The sequence below is a fragment of the Colias croceus genome, chromosome 3 (assembly GCF_905220415.1).
Source record: "Colias croceus chromosome 3, ilColCroc2.1".
Classification (NCBI taxonomy): domain Eukaryota; kingdom Metazoa; phylum Arthropoda; class Insecta; order Lepidoptera; family Pieridae; genus Colias; species Colias croceus.
Window position 1 is genome coordinate 3,339,169 of NC_059539.1, and position 16,893 is coordinate 3,356,061.

A 16,893-nucleotide genomic window follows, 5' to 3' on the forward strand; every position below is an offset into this window, starting at 1 on the left:
TTTGTAATGTTTTAATAAAATTTCCTAGAGTAGTATGCAGTTTTAATCCCCTATCGATGATTTAAAATTATTCCATTCCATACAGGTGTGATATTGATAGAGACCCCAGTTATTTTTGTTATAAACATCACAATTACAGGCTATCCCTTGATTCTTAACAACAAGAATGTTAAAATAAATAATTAAATTGATTAATGTAATATAGTTGACGCTCTACAATCTACATTGTGTCAATGTAAAGGCAGAAGTACCCCCTAATTCCTTTTTAACATTTCCGAACTTTATTATTAAAGGACTGTTGTATAATTTAAGTAAAAAGGTAAAATTACACAATATTTTTTACCGATTTCTACTAAACACCACCAAGAATACAAATCGTAAAATCGATAAAATATAAAAGACGCATCGAATATCCACTCGAAAAATCTCACTACACACGGATAATTTTGACTACTTGATCGTCGAAGCAGAAGCACTTACAAACAAACATGATAGATTAGTGATGTTACATTTTTGACAGCTGACTGGATACAAATAGCCCTTTTGTATGTTTTGTACTGTATCCGTGTGTATTGTTGATTCTCAATGCGTTTACAAAGATGTCAAAACTGATTGTAACGGTACTAGGTGATCGATTTGATAAGAAGCTTTTGTTTGGCAATCCCGTTTATGCTGTAAGAAAGTATATGACACATGTATTATTAATTCGCTACTGAATCGGTCTTCTCTATTTCGTAGTATGGAAATTTTTGATTCGGGATGCAAACAAAATTGAATCTTATATATTGAACAGGCGGTTCGGTTTACAATGCAAGGATACTTTATTTTTGCGATATACCTATGAGTCTTTAAAATCACTTGAAATTAGGTAACAGCATTGTTTTCATCACAGTGCATCTTGAAGGCGATTGGATGTCAATAGATAATAGTAAGTATCCTTTCAGTTTTTAACAAACATATTTTATTGAACTTGTGCAATACAGGAAACAGTTTTAATAATATCTTGTGGTATAGGTATAGTTTTCTTAGAAATATTCGATGATTCAATTTGATGGATTATCCCATGATTAACGTTCATGCATATGAGTAAATTTTTGGCAGAATAGAATAATACAAAATATATATGAAAAAAATATACCGTACACAGTCATACGATTATTTTATTATAGGTAGGTAGACATTTATTTTATTGATTAAGTGCTCCATACACGATCGGATTTTTAGTTTAAAAATAGATATTATAAACTTTTAAAACTTATCGCTATATTATTAAAGTTTATGTATTACTAGCGATCAAACATTTAAGTATATATATATTTTATAGTACAAGTGACAACTGCGTTAAAAACAACCGACTTCAAACTTGCACTTGCAAAATTTACAAATACCTACAGACAAAAATGCTCATAAAATAAAAACTACTGGGCCTATCCGAATAAAATTTTTATGGGACCAATTCGACACCATCCCGCATCGAACAAAAAAAGAATCACGTAAATCGGTTCAGAAACCTCGGAGTAATCGGTGTACATACATAAAAAAAAAAATATACCGGCCGAATTGATAACCTCCTCCTTTTCTTTGAAGTCGGTTAAAAAATATATAAAGTTTTCATAAAGGAACTCGCTATTAATTGCTACTTTTCACTTTACACACAGCTCACGAAGGCATTGGAAGATGTATATCAACAATACTTGAACTATCCGCATATTTCAATTTTTAATCTTCATTACTTATATTTGTATAGATAAAAAAATAAAATTTCGTATCTTTCCATAGTGTATGGGCGGCTTAATTTAACCTTAATAGCGTTACAATAGTAAAGAGATTATTTCTTTTAATACCATGAAGCCCCGGCACTTTTCAGGGCTCGTCGCTACTGGTTTAATTTCCCACTGTGAGTCGTGAAATCGCAACAAGCGGACACGGTAAGGTATTTTGTTTTATAGAATTTTAATTCATAAATTATATTGATTCAATTTAGTTTGAATTACGATAGAGTTTATTTTAGTTTGGTGTTTCTTTATAATTTAAAAATTTTTAAAAAATTGTCTTTTCTTTTAAAGACTCACAAATTTAAAAATTATCATTTGGTAAATCAACGAAAAATTGGTTAACCCATGAAACTCAACCAATAGTTATAATATATGAAGTAAAGATGAGGGATGGATTGAGTATATCGTCCTTGGCGAGTCCACATGACCGCTACAAAATCGAAAAGAAACTTGGATCTGGAATTTTTGGAAAAGTTTTTCAAGCAACAGACGATCAAGCTGCAGGCAAAGCAGTTGCTGTAAAAGTAATTACCTTAACAGATTCAAAAGAACAACACATTCAAGATGAATATAAAATCTTAAGAGATTTCACTAAACATCCAAATATTATTGACTTTTACGGCGTGTTCTGTGAACGTTCTGAATACGCTAAGAAAATATGGTTCGTTGTCGAGGTGAGTCCCCATTTCAATACAATATAAATTATGTTATCAGAATCGTTCGAATCGCCAGTATATTTTCCCGTATGTGGCATAATGCGTCGTTTCTTCCAGATTTGTGAATTCGGATCTGTCATCGACATTGTCAGAAAATTGAAAGCGGCGGACAAAAAAATGTCCGAGGAACACATCGCTTACATCCTCAAATATACGATCAAGGTAAGCCCACATCCGAATGACTATAAACATGTCGTTCGTCACATGCAAGTGGATGGCTGTTTATAAAACAAAGGGCCTGCCAGTCGAGCTTTCAGCGAGTGAATCAATTGGTGCTTACTTTGAATGCAAACTCAATTGTTCTCGGATCTGTGCTCTCCGATTGTTACTTGCGTGACATCGAATAAAATATGGCTGCGACCGTCCACGTACTAAAATACTATCTAGGGCCATTACTTAAAATGCACGCCGCTTTATTCGATGTGATTCGCGACGCAACGGTCGAAGTTGTCGATGTGAATGTCTGCGCTCGACAACACCGTGATGGCCCCCCATCGCGGAGCATCGCTCAATTATCGTAAATAATGCTCGCACACAGAAGATATACGGGTCTGAGCTGCGGTAGCCCGAGATCCCTCAGACCCGTTCCCACTGACACACGGCCTCTCTTACACCCTTAGATATACAGCCTGGAATCCCTAACGCGGAACGATATTTAGAGCTCTGGCTGAATTAGAGCAGTTTAAATGGATATTATCTTTATGTAAGCCACTTGGTCCTCAATACGCGATGCCTCATTTACGTCGTGTCGAGCGTATTCTTCATATCGATTTTGTATTGTCTATCTAATCTTAGTATAGAATGTATTTATGTTTGCCGAGCAAAATCCATTTTAAATCTTATATTGTGTCGTACACTATTCGTTTCATTATGAAACGCATTGCGATGTAGCTCGATAATAGAACATTAGATAAAATTGCATACGTATTTGTATGTGAAAAAAACATTCCGCGTATAATGGTCATCATCACATTACATATCTTACTTATAAAATTATCTTTCACTTTTATAAGTCTTACGTCCCGCTATTGCATATAGAGGCAGCCCTATTACGAGTAACAAACGCATTAACCAACTGATGTATCAGACAAGAGCTGCGACAGGCCCGCCTGATATGTATGCAAATAGCTCCCAATGAATCACATGGGCGTGGGCCATTGAGTGACGTTGATGGTAGCGTCATTGAGGCGTCACAGGCCATTTGTTAGGGCGGTCGCTCCATCACTCCGAGTCAAAGCTTTTCTCTCGCTATTGGCTCAATCTCTTTAACACAATGCAGTCATGTTTAATGTTTTTTAAAATTGACTTTAATTTTCGTTTTAGAACTAATCATAATATTAATAATACGACATTGTGTTTAATTACATGGTTATTTTTGTTTCTAAATGTTCTATTTTTATTTCTTTGGGAAAAAATCACATATGAATACAATTTTAGGCACTCGTATATCTACACGAAAATAAAGTGATGCACCGCAACATAAAAGCTAGCAACATTTTGATAAAGAGCAATGGTGAAATAAAAATCTGCGATTTTGCATTATCATGTAAACTTAATGATGCTCTCGATAAAACGACATCATATATCGGCTCGCCAAGCTGGATGGCACCTGAGATTGTTATTGGAGGCGAAGAAGGGTATGATAACAGAGTTGATGTCTGGGCACTTGGAATTAGTACAATCGAAATGGTTGATGGTAAAGCACCTTTCGAGGATATGCATCCTACCGGAGCGCTGTTCCAAATTGTCAGGAACCCTCCACCAGGTGTTGCAAAACCAGCGATGTCATCCAACGATATTAACGATTTTATTAACGAGTAAGTACACCTTACATTAATTTGTACAACAAATAAGGTTAAAATACTAAACAAAAATATTATGTTTTAGGTGCCTTGAAAAGAATCCAGAACATCGGCCATTCATCATGGAGTTGGAGGAACATCCATTTATTCAATCCGTCCCAGAAAATGACTTCCATGTGAGTAAATATTTATTTTTATCTATTATGAACTTCCATGTATACTTAAAATTATTCATAATATGTTACAGCTATCCACTGAGATAAAAATGTTAGCGAATGATCTTCAAGAAAAAGAATTACCACCAAAAAAACCTGAACGTATCATAAAAGACGGTCTTCTGATCACTCAAGGAAGACACGAACCAGAAACCATGCAAGTAGAAGATTTAGCGGCTTTAGAATACTTATCTGAAGAAAACATTTTAACAGAAATTCACACAAAATTAGAAAAGGGCTCATTTATGTCTTTTATTGGCGATATATTGCTCATTCTAAATCCTAATTCTACTGATGACATTTATAATGAAGAGGTAAAGTAATATAACTAAATAGTGAATAATATGTATGAAAAAAAACTATATTTTTATTAATAACAACCTTAACATTATTTCAGTATCATAAAAAATATGAGTGTAAATCTAGATCTGATAATGAGCCCCATATTTTTGCTGTTGCGGATAGCGCATATCAAAATGCTTTACATCACAACGAACAACAGTATATTGTATTTTCTGGGGAAAGTAAATCTGGCAAAACAACAAATGTTCTTCATGCGCTATCCCACTTAACTTATTTAGGCGCTATGAAAAATAACACAGGAGAAAGAATAAAAAATGCAACAACAGTTATATTAGCCTGCATTAGTGCTGCCACTCCAATACATTCTAACTCAACACGAGGAATATTCCATATACAAGTGACATATGGAAGCTCAAGTAAATTAAGCGGTGCTATATTTTGGTTATATCAACTCGAAAAATGGAGGGTGTCATCTACTGATATGTAAGTTGCATTAACTTTTAAACAACGCTTATATATTTAAATAATATATTAAATAAAAAATAAACTACATATGAATTAAATATAATCGTCGAAATTTTACAGGTCACATGCCAATTTCAACATCATGTATTACTTCTACGATTCGAAGGAAGCTGATGATAAATTGAGTGAATTCAGCTTGGAGAAGAATAGAAAACATCGATATTTGAGAATTTTAGACGAATCAGTAAGAGGCGTTCAAGGCGCACGTGAAAATCCAAAAGATTTGAATGCAAAACGCTACAAAGACATTGTTGAATATTTAAAAATGTTGGATTGGCAAGAAGATGAAATTAAATTTTTCGAGACTGTACTAGCAGCAATACTCGTACTTGGAAATGTAAGATTTAGAGATGGGAAAAATGGTTCTGCTGAAATAGAAAATCCAGACGAAGCTAAGAAAGTTGCAAAGTTATTGTCCTTGGATGAAGTAAAATTTTTGTGGGCTCTACTCAACTACTGTTTAATAGAGAATGGATCTGCTGTTAAGAGGAAGCACTCCACTGATGAAGCTAGAGATGCTAGAGATACGTTAGCAAGTACTCTATACAAAAGGCTTATTGATTGGATGATTAATCTCATCAATGCAAAATTATCATTTATGCGATCTGTCTTGTAAGTTGGCAAAAATAAAAAAGTCACTTTGTTCTTTTTACCTAATTGTAATTTTAATTCACTATTCATACTTCTTTCAGTGGTGATAAATATTCCGTCAGCCTAATCGACATGTTTGGTTTCGAATGCTATCATAGAAATAGATTGGAACAGTTGCTTGTAAATACAACAAACGAACAACTCCAGTTCCTTTACAATCAGAAGATATTTGCTTGGGAGATGCAGGAAGAGGAGGAAGAAGAAGTGCCAGTTTTGCCACTTCATTACTATGATAATAAAAACTCGGTTGATCAGCTAATGGCAAAACCTCATGGAATATTTTACATACTAGATGAAGCAAGTCGCACTGGTAGTGGACAGGAATTTATAATGAGTGAGTAGCTTTCAATTAACTATAGTCTATAATGGATTGTGAATGAGTTATTAAAGATAATCCAATAATTATGTTGTTTTTTTTAGGTACCATACGAGCATCCTGCAAAGGTCCATACGTAAAACTAGCTGGAAGTCACGAATTCAGTGTTGCTCATTATACTGGTAAAGTCAACTACGATACCAGGGAGATGGCTGATAAGAATAAAGATTTCTTGCCTCCTGAAATGATTGAGACAATGCGAGTTTCCACGAATGCTACGATGCAGCAACTGTTTAAAAATAGGCTCACAAAAACTGGAAACCTTACTCTTGCACCATGCGAATCTTCTGCCAATCGAACAAAATCACAGAAAGAAATGGAAAATATTAAAGCACGGGTACGTAAGCTTAATATTGAATCAATGTAATTTAACTGTTAAACCAGACTTAGATAAGTATTTATAAGAGTTCAGCTAGGAATAAGCCAACGAACAGTTAAACCTGCGTCCTAATCCATGAAACCATATAAATTCTTTCAGAAATTTAACACCGTGTCCAAGGGCCAATACTCGCAAGTGCGTCGAATGAGGACAGCCGCTGCTACCTACAGAGTGACAAGCTTAGAAATTCTGAAACAACTGTCAGCTAGTGGTGGAATACACTTCGTTAGATGCATCAGAACCGACTTGAATGATAATCCCCGCGGCTTCCAAAGCGAAGTTGTTAAGCAACAGCTGAGAGCTATGGCAGTTTTGGACACAGCAAAGGCTCGTCAATGCGGTTTCTCCTACCGTATTCCATTTGCTGAGTTTATTCGAAGGTTTATACCAATTATAATAAATCGTTTTCTTACCTTTATTGTTTAATAATAATATTGATTGTTGCTCTGGATTTTCATCATTTTTATTGATACGACAAAATTTGGTGTTCATTATCATCACCTTTTATTTATCTCTAGATCTAATCTTGTAATAAATAGTATACTTACCTAAAACGATGAAATTGTTGCATATGAATTTTGCATTTCAGATATCGTTTTCTTGCATTTGATTTCGACGAAAATGTGGATGAGACTAAAGACAATTGCAGGCTTTTATTGATTCGACTTAAAATGGAAGGCTGGGAATTGGGAAAATCAAAAGTATTTTTGAAGTATTACAATGAAGAGTTTCTATCCAGGTAAGAAAATTATTTTATTTTACGTTTATGGTTTTTTCCAAATAGGTGAACTGTAAGTAATCGACAAAAAACTTTATTTTACAGGTTGTATGAGACACAGGTCAAGAAAATTGTAAAAGTGCAGAGCATGATGCGGACATTCTTAGCAAAAAGGAAGGCCGTGCAAAATAAATCGAAAGTGATGCATAGTGAGTGAAATAAAACGTTATAAATAAGGGCGCTTACAGACGGACGGAATGTTGCCAACTAAAGTGACTGTGACACAAGGAATTGTAGCGCCTGTCTGAAGATAAATAAAACGTCCGACACATGCATTTTTGCTAACATAATATAGAAGGCGAACAATTTTAATAATTAAAAGAAAAAAGGAATGGATGTAATTAAAACGAAGCTTTGATAGTTTTAACTATTAAACTCACTATTATTTCAAGTAGACCAAACAAACGAAGCTAGTCTATACGATTAATGAGTAACGATAGTTTGCTTTTGAAGTATGAATATATTTATTTATAAATAAAAATAATTAAAAGAGGCTATGCAGTCACTGTTGGCAATGTTCCGTCCGTCTGCGCTCCATCATTGCATGCAACCATAACTACCCACTTTAAAAATCTCTTTCAGTCAAGGAGTTGAAAAAACAGAAGTCCGCCGCAATGAATGACGAGGAAGCTGCTTTAGTGATACAGAAAGGTAATTGTAAATAATCTAATTATATCTATTTTAGACAGCTCGAGTTACGTTAATATATAACGTCCTACAGGTCTATAAGATAAAAATATTTTATTTGTCATCAAAATGAGGCAATATATTTGTGTAGTAACGAGATTATCTTACTTCAATACCATATTTACCATTTTTAAGAACTCACCCATTTTCACTGTTTTTCCAGCATACAGAGGATTTGTCGTTCGCAAAGCATATGGTCCGCTTGTCAACAAATCTACTGGACAAATAGACGAAGAGACGTCGTCTTTTCTGAAGCGCTTTGCGAGAAAGTGGAAGAGCAGATCGCTGTTCCAAGTGCTGCTGCAATATAGAGCAGTGCGGTACCAGGACTTAGTGAATCTGTCCCAACAGGTATGCTCCTGCACAACCCTGAAATATAATAAGGTTTATTAATTTTGGTAAAACCACTAACATTGTATTATTCTGACACAAGTACTCACATGCTTCTTTTAACTACATTGCTGTCCATATGATATATTTTTCTTTTTATCTTCCACGTTATTTGAGGAACACTAAAGAAAATTTGTACATTAACACTATGTTAGGTTATACTTGAAGATTTATATCATCATTGATTTTACAGATACACATTTACAACCAAGCCCTCGTAGAAGGCTTACTAAACACAAACTCCTCTGTATTACTAGAGCGCATAGATCCTCACGCCAAAAAAAACTTCCTCGGAGACCCCCGTCCCACAGTTTGGAAACTACCCTTCCGACTTGACGAAATCCAATATTTCGATACATCGCATATGTGTGATCCCAAAGTCAAAAGCAAGTACGTATCAAATATCAATTCTATAATTTTCATAATAATTATCATTGGTTACATTTAAATGCGTTCTTGTATACCAGAAAGTTTTTAAGAATCTTGAAGGTAAACTGCGACTTACTTTATACTTCACTATCTTGAATACAAAAACGTATAATATGCAATTAATTTCTAATTAAGCTCGCAGCATACCTCTCTCTAATTCTAACTAACTGGTTTCTCATTATAGTGACACATTTGCCAGTCAATACGATTCCGACCACGAGCAGTGGGACGAACCTTTCAAACATCGGTTTAGTTCTTCAGGCTCAACGACGAGCAGAACGACGAGTACACAGACCCTCCTTAGCGTGCCGTTCTGCAGAGATCCAACGCAGCCCATGCCAAAGCTCCCCGACGAACCTAAACGCGTGGAGTATACGCCAAACAGACCTGTGGTCTACAAAAAGAAATACGTCACTTCTTCCCAGAAATTTTACCAGCCACCTACACCTTGGGCGTCCAATATGGACGAGGATTCTGATAATATACACAGGCGCAGAGCTAGCTATGGGGTCGATGCTGACGCTTGCGATCCAATACGCGAACTGCAAGCTCTGGCTAAATCTTCTGGGGAAGGAAACGACGATGACAATCCCCCGTTCAATTTTCAAGCTATGTTGAAAAAGACGCCTAAAAATAGAGCGTCGATGAAGCGATACGGGGAAATGGAAGACATGCTTGAAAGGAAGCAAGCTCCACCCAAACGACTTATTGCACCGATGGGTCAGACAAATGCTTACGGACCAAGGCGTTCAGAAACAGCTGGAGATCTCACATACAGTGCTAAATCTCCGCCTCCAACCCCAACCTCGCCTCATGGCAGACACACATCTAGTAACTATAAGAATAATCAAAATTATATCGACAACAGAGACGAGAAAGTTGAAATAGCACCGGGTATTTCCGTAGAGGGCACCGTGACTGACTTGTAAAAGAAAATTCTTTTGACTTTCGTAAAAATATATTTGAATCTCGTTCTTAAATCTAATTACTCTAATATCATGGTGTTACATATACATCTGACAATTTTATTGTTAAAGCCATAAGTTACGTGTTAATAGGTCAATAGATTGTTGTATCAAAATTGGAAATTTTCGTTCTGAGTATGAAAATATAACCTCTATTCAATTAATTGCTACTCACATTTCAAACCGCGACATATTCATGACATCATACAAAAATATAATATGCTTTTGACTATAATTAATCTTAATAAATTGCTTTGGTAACTTATTATTATGAGTACTTAAATACTATCTATTCTTAATTAAGTGGTCGTGTTCTTATAACTAAAAGAAAAATTCAAGGAAATTTAAAGTTTTAAATGTTTGTCGTCCCTTTAGTTAATTGTTCCTTAAATATAAATAAATGAGTACATTGTCATGTTATAAAACGCTAGGCTTTTTGGGGTTGTATAATTCTAAATACTGTATCCAAATTTATTAACCTTATTTATTATTTTGTTTAAAAATATTTTCAAAGGCAATTTCTTATTAATTTACGTACGCGTTAAGCTCATTTGTACAACAATTTGATATGTTATTCAAAATATATAGCGGTGTGATTTTACATATTTATTTCAAATGTAATAAAGTAATAATATATGTTACAAATTGTTGTTTTTATTAATTGACCCTAATTCGTTTGGAACGAATGTTTTCCTGTTTAGTGTTTAGGGATTATAATAATTCAAATATTATTAGTCATGAAAACTATAACACAATAGTTACCTTATCTTAATGGCATACTGCAACATGCTGCTTATGTATTGTCTTGGTTATATTGCCAAATAGCGTAATACAAAATACAATATTATGGAAAACGAACGAATTTTGTCAAAACATCGCTCAATAAAATTAAATTTTTGCATATTATTAACTCCATAAAACATGGAACTTTAATACATTGTTTCCCACAATATAATAAAATAGTTTGCATTGAGCATTAGCGCTTCGTTTTTGTAAAGATAAAAAATATATGAAAGGGTACATAAGATATTTTTGTTACACAATATTTATGTAATTGATAGTCACACCCTTAACATTATTGCTTCATAATTGACTTAAGACTAGTCGAATACAATACAAAAGCGTTACAAAAATATTTTCCAAATCTTAAGCTCTATCCACACAGTCGTTTCAGAAGATATTATGTTTAATGATATTCATTATTCATATATGCATTTGCAAATATTATCATATAGAATACTGTAGATATGAACAAAAATTCCTTTAAATGTGAGATACTAATTCTCAAAAATAATCTTATACATATCCAAAAATTCCTTCATGAATATGATCGACATAAACTGATTTTAAAATACACAGTATTTAAAACATTTAAAAAGTACATTGATGACTGTCAGCCTAACCATTACAATCACAGAACTATAATATAGTTCTGTGATTACAATAATATAATTCAAGGAAGGATTTTTTCCTCTTATTTTTATAAACATTAGAGTATTAATACCTAAAAATAGGTAATTCGTATTAATTATATATCGTTCGGAATAGAATTGATCCTTAATTTAATAATAAGCACACAAACCACAAATGTGAACAATGCATTGAGGTAAATTTAATATATTTTATAGATATTACTTATCTAATCATAAGATTCTTAATCTAGACTCTGACTTGCGTTATGTGAGATCAAAATTAAAAATACAAATTAGAACAAACTTAAAATATTTACTTTTAAAATGTAAATTAATAATGCAACTGACCACAAAAAAGTATTATTATTTTATTATGGCAACTTTTGTCAAAATGACAATTCTAAATTATTAAACAAGGTTATAAGTATTAACCAAAAAGGTGAAACATTACTTTAAATTATAAAAACATTTTATAAAACGACCAGACTTATCTCACTAATATTAATTTACCAATCTCATATAAACATATATCAAATCCCATTATGAGTATATATTATAAATAAATAGTAATTTAAGTGAAGATTATTGCTTTCCACACATGTAAATATTCATCCAAAACATACAAATGTATATCAGTGTACAAAAACCAAGACAATGACGTCACCATATTTATAACGCCTACAGACAAATATTATGACGCAGATAACATAGTACAAGAAAGCTTTTCTTTATGCGTCGAATTTTATAAATATATATTAATAATATACCATAATAATTTTCAAAAGTCACTATAATATATTCTATAAATATAGGAAAGACGGAAGAATTATAATTTTTAGAAATCCTTATAGATACTCCTATTTCTTCATATTCTTAAATATATTATTTTATATATTTTACTTTTACTCCAATATTAGATATGTAAAAAAATATTGATGTTTACAAAATCCGACGTATAGAAAAAAATGGAATCGCAACGCGCGTATACTACACCATTCATATCTACGAAGATATTTTAGTACATAATATAAAATTCATCCAACCTAAAGTCCATAAAATTCTGATCTTCAAAACTTATTACATTCACTATCATCCCTAAAAAATACCCCTTCCTACACATAAAGTTACTGGCACATATATTAAAAATTTTCAAGAGACTCAAGATCAAACTGTTACACACAAATATCATTTCATTGAGAACAATAATATTATAAGAACAAAGGTGTAGATAGTTTAGCAATACAACATTCAATCATCAAAAACGGTACACTAACGCACACACGATTAGACGTCATAGTGAGATGGCATGATTCAATTATTGTGAGCGAAAAAGAGACAACTAAAGTAAATTCTAGAAAATTGGCCAGAATTCCACTTGCCTACACATTTCTACTTATAATAGATAATCTTTAACATTAAGAAACTTGCATAAACAAAATCAATTCATCGGCAAGTTTTCAAATGGTTAAGCATACATTTTATAGAATAGAATACAATAATGAGGGGCAAAAACACCTGCCTAATCTAATTTTTCTATTCTTAAAAATGTATCAAGTAAATAACTAATTAGTCTTCTCACTCACACTTCCGTTAGCGTCCATGCCGACTTGTCCCAGTAGTTGTGCTACGCTGGGCTCGTTGAGGGTCAGTACAGCGTGAGCTTCCACCATCACTACAAGGGAATTCCTCGCTTCTTCGTGGGGAACACCGTGCGTTTTGGTCGCGTGGGAGTACCAAGCACCTGTGGATGGCAACACTGATACGCACCATTTGCAGGATAATCTGAAATGAACATATTATAAGAATAATCATTTACATATATTTATTCTTCGTTTGCCCCCGCAAGTCGAAAGACGCGGATTCGGATCCCGCCACAAGATCGATTTTTTTCTATTCTTAAAACAATTATTTATAAAAGCATTCGAATGCTAAAAACTAAATAACAAAATCGTTTACAATATTGATTAGAAAAAACTAAAGCGTAAATTGCTATTGAAATTTCCACCTATCCTTTCCTAATCTGTTAAAAATTACTGGCAATAACTAGAAAAAAAAGTCCCATAGTACAACAGTTATGTAATTAAAATATTAAATATTATAGATATGCTGTATTGTTATACTTATACTATTGGAAAACTGAAACATTCTTCATATAATGTGGTGTGCAGATAAGTTTAGTGAAATTAACATATTTTTCTATCTACCCTGAGTTGCCAATGCCAATGTAAGTAAGTATAGCTATACAGAAAACAAACAATCTTGTATAAATGTAATCAAAGTCTTACCTGTTGGTCATATGCCGTGACTTAACATGTCTGCGTCTATATCCCCAGCTGTTGTACACTCGGGGACAAAATGGACACGGGAATGATGGATTTGCATATGTTATACCAGATTTATCTGAAAATCAGTGGAAATGTATATGCGAGATTGTTTCTATGGAATAAATAAAGTTAAAAATGGTCTATAACTATTATCATGTACAATATTATTCACAACTAGCTGTGCTCCGCGGTTTCACCCGCGTTGCTCCGCTCCTGATGGTCTTAGCGTGATGATATATAGCCTATAGCCTTCTTCGATAAATGGGTTATCTAACACTGAAAGAATTTTTCAAATCGGGCTAGTAGCTCCTGAGATTAGCCCGTTCAAACAAACAAACTCTTCAGCTTTATAATATTAGTATAGATTATGATATATAGAATCAGATTCATACTATAAACATTACTAGTGGTCCACTGAACTATCGCCTGTAGTAAATAATAATATATACTATGGCAGCCAGGAATCATGTAAAAAACCAACAGCAAAATATTTTTTTGTAACCGGTCCAGTTGTTTCTAAGATTTGAATGTTCAAACAATCTCTTCGTGTTTATATTGTTAAATGTACAAATATAGTGAATATTGTTAAGTTCAACTTACCCTTATCATTAAGTTCATTGCTAACAAAACCCATGTTCTCTGTGGCTATACTCAAAGACTCCACTATTGTTCCACTCTGCAGTACCGTCTCAACTTCTTTATCTATTTCAATTTCCTTTTCATCTTTGTCCTTTTCCAAACTTGTATTTAAACATGGCTGAGTGCTGCTCACTTCATTTATCCATTTTTTTGTAGTCTCATTAGATGTAAGTAACTTATTAGAAGGGGTATCGGAGGTGACTGAGTATTTCTTCTCTATATTATCATCAAGTACTGCAATGTCTGTGTCATTTGTGTTATCGCCGGAGTAATCGGTCAGTGGGGAATCAATGGGTTCTATTTTGGGTGTTATATTCTGAAATAAACATAAATGTGAATATGACACAATAGTTTAGATAAAAGAAAAGTATTAAACATAGACTCAACACAACAGAAACTAATGACCTACAGAAAATTATAAGGAAAGAATGGTGGACATATTGTGTGTGGGCTGGCTATTGCAAACATATATATTTTAGTATTTACAAAGTATTTTTTATACTTACATGAGCTTTAATACTGTCGGAATTAGATACATTACTTATTGTTTCTGACTTTTTAACTTGCATAGGTTTCTTTACTTTATTATTATTATCTTCATGTTCACTCTTTTTACGTTTTTTTGTGTTTGTTTGTATACTTGTTGTAGACTTCTAGAAAAAATAAAATCAGTATTGTATGCTTAGTATTTATTAGATAAAAGTTATTATAATGTAGTGACGTAATACAAACCCAGACAAAATATATAATTCAGAGTACAAACCTCTTCTTTTTTCGGATTATCTTCTTCACGACTAGTTTCGCTTCCTGTAGACAATCCACAGATCCTTAAAGTCTCAGCAGTTTTTAAGAGAACTGGCAGAAATTCTTCGGTAACATTTACTTCTCCATTATACATAAACGTTAGAAGAGTCCGTAAAGAGTTCGTGTTGATGTCATGAAGCACTATAATTGGATCCTTGTGGGGGTTTTGCTGAGAACAAACGTGGGCGTTAGAGATATTTTACTCATGTACTAACTAGTGCCAAATGTTAAAAGAAATCGGTTACAATATAGTATTATTTACCTGAAAGATAGTTCTAAATACTGTACTGTTCGCAGAAAGAATAACTTTATGAGCTTTAAAGCTATACCCATCTGAAACTAGAGTGACGTCCGATAAGCCCTCGTCTTTAAATAATTCCTTCACATTGTATAATATATTGTTCTGATAGCCATTCCACTTTAAACTTATTTCTTGATTCGACATAATGTGCCTTCATGCAGATTGTTTTTAAAAACAAAATAATACTAAACGTAGAAAAACAAACAACTAACATGTATCAATAGCGCGCTGAGAGTTAACAATAAATGTTGCCATTGCATGCTGGCAGCTGGCTTTCATAAATTGGCTGTTGTGTTACCATTCCTAAAAACTATATTACTAAAATATTTTGTTGAGAATAAAATATTGAATTAACAAATATTTTAAATGTGTACATATAAAAACAAATCATTATTACTTACATAAGATAAGTATTCGTAAAACCATCGTAAAACGCTTTATACATAGCATTTACCGTGTACTTGTTGCCTGTTGCACTGTGGTTGCACTCACTATAGTTTGAATCGTAAGTGGTGAGTGGTGACCACATCTTCAATAATATTCACATAGCCTAATCTTCAATTAAATCAAATCATATTCTAATGACCACTTTTTTTCTTTTAATAGATGTTTCCTACCAAGCCGTGGTAAGAAATATTGTATTTATGAACAAAAATTGTATTCTATCATAAACAGATACCTTCGGCACACTCCGGACACTCCATAAAGGAGTACTAGTGTTCTGTGCTCCATACAAAATTATCGTTTTGCCTTGGTTTTGCCGTGGTTTTGCCAGTCACACTGTAGAGACTGCAAATGTGTGTGTTAGCGCAATATGGTTGGCACATTTGTGACTAGCGTAAAAAAAATTTGCGTTTTTCTGATGAAATACATCCGTACAGCACAATATCTAACCATTTTCTACGAAAAACGATAATCGCAAATCCAAAATAATAAAATTACTTTATGTCAATTTGATTAATGTTGTCAATCTTCGTTGCGTATCATTGCGTATTAGATAGGGAGGCGAGGTAGCTAAATGTAACGTAATTCAACGGCGTCGTCGAGACTTATCAAAATCGAAAGAGAAAATAATTTCGAAAAGAAAAGCTTCTATGGTAAAAACCATTTTAGCGGTGGGTTTGGCGCGTACGGATTTTCAAAAATGTAAAAAAAAACAGTTACTTGGGCATTCTCGAGCGCGTCAGATATTCATACTACGTATGCCCCAAGTCCCTCTGATAACAACGGTATACTAATCTACCGGTTTGCGTGGTGGGGCTAGGCATATAAATTCGTCAAAAATGCACAAAAAAAAATTTACTCGAGCGCGTCAGATTTTCGGAAGGGGTGTTAAGTAGGCCCCAAGGAAGCTCCCCTTAAAAAAACTGACGATTACGACATGACGATAAGTTATGATGAATTTTTGAAAATGCAGAAAAA

At 33.4% G+C, this 16,893-nt stretch overlaps 2 protein-coding genes across 4 annotated transcripts; one reads left to right on the forward strand and one right to left on the reverse strand.

The window, feature by feature from the left end:
- Positions 1–1,861: 1,861 nt before the first annotated feature.
- LOC123705931 (neither inactivation nor afterpotential protein C) lies at positions 1,862–10,312 on the forward strand. 3 transcript variants are annotated; one of them, XM_045655046.1, is made up of 17 exons: positions 1,862–1,928; positions 2,067–2,449; positions 2,549–2,653; positions 3,929–4,308; positions 4,379–4,469; positions 4,541–4,822; positions 4,906–5,294; positions 5,397–5,948; positions 6,029–6,321; positions 6,408–6,700; positions 6,842–7,122; positions 7,332–7,481; positions 7,566–7,669; positions 8,103–8,171; positions 8,371–8,558; positions 8,791–8,987; positions 9,211–10,312. In XM_045655046.1, the coding sequence occupies exons 2-17, from the start codon at positions 2,159–2,161 to the stop codon at positions 9,953–9,955; spliced, it is 4,410 nt and encodes a 1,469-aa protein (XP_045511002.1). In that variant the 5' UTR covers positions 1,862–1,928; positions 2,067–2,158; the 3' UTR covers positions 9,956–10,312. The 3 variants fall into 3 exon arrangements, with proteins under 3 accessions (XP_045511002.1, XP_045511004.1, XP_045511003.1); XM_045655048.1 differs by having other exon boundaries at positions 9,280–10,312; XM_045655047.1 differs by having other exon boundaries at positions 1,915–1,933.
- A 42-nt stretch (positions 10,313–10,354) lies between these two features.
- On the reverse strand, positions 10,355–15,692 carry LOC123705933 (zinc finger and BTB domain-containing protein 8B-like). Its single transcript, XM_045655049.1, has 6 exons — positions 15,433–15,692; positions 15,130–15,339; positions 14,873–15,019; positions 14,328–14,682; positions 13,689–13,803; positions 10,355–13,185 (listed from the first exon to the last, which is right to left on the reverse strand). The coding sequence occupies exons 1-6, from the start codon at positions 15,613–15,615 to the stop codon at positions 12,966–12,968; spliced, it is 1,230 nt and encodes a 409-aa protein (XP_045511005.1). The 5' UTR covers positions 15,616–15,692; the 3' UTR covers positions 10,355–12,965.
- Positions 15,693–16,893: the final 1,201 nt, after the last annotated feature.

What these genes read in the sequence shown, in the direction of transcription:
- LOC123705931 (XM_045655046.1), top strand. Translation starts at nt 2,159, where the DNA reads ATGAGGGATGGATTGAGTATATCGTCCTTGGCGAGTCCACATGACCGC. An exon ending in AATGAAGAGTTTCTATCCAG is followed by an intron (nt 7,482 to 7,565) that starts GTAAGAAAATTA and finishes TTTATTTTACAG; the next exon opens with GTTGTATGAGACACAGGTCA. An exon ending in GATCCCAAAGTCAAAAGCAA is followed by an intron (nt 8,988 to 9,210) that starts GTACGTATCAAA and finishes TTCTCATTATAG; the next exon opens with TGACACATTTGCCAGTCAAT.
- LOC123705933 (XM_045655049.1), bottom strand. Translation starts at nt 15,615, where the DNA reads ATGTCGAATCAAGAAATAAGTTTAAAGTGGAATGGCTATCAGAACAAT. An exon ending in TATTTAGAACTATCTTTCAG is followed by an intron (nt 15,340 to 15,432) that starts GTAAATAATACT and finishes GTTTGTTCTCAG; the next exon opens with CAAAACCCCCACAAGGATCC. An exon ending in CAATGAACTTAATGATAAGG is followed by an intron (nt 13,804 to 14,327) that starts GTAAGTTGAACT and finishes ACTGATTTTCAG; the next exon opens with ATAAATCTGGTATAACATAT.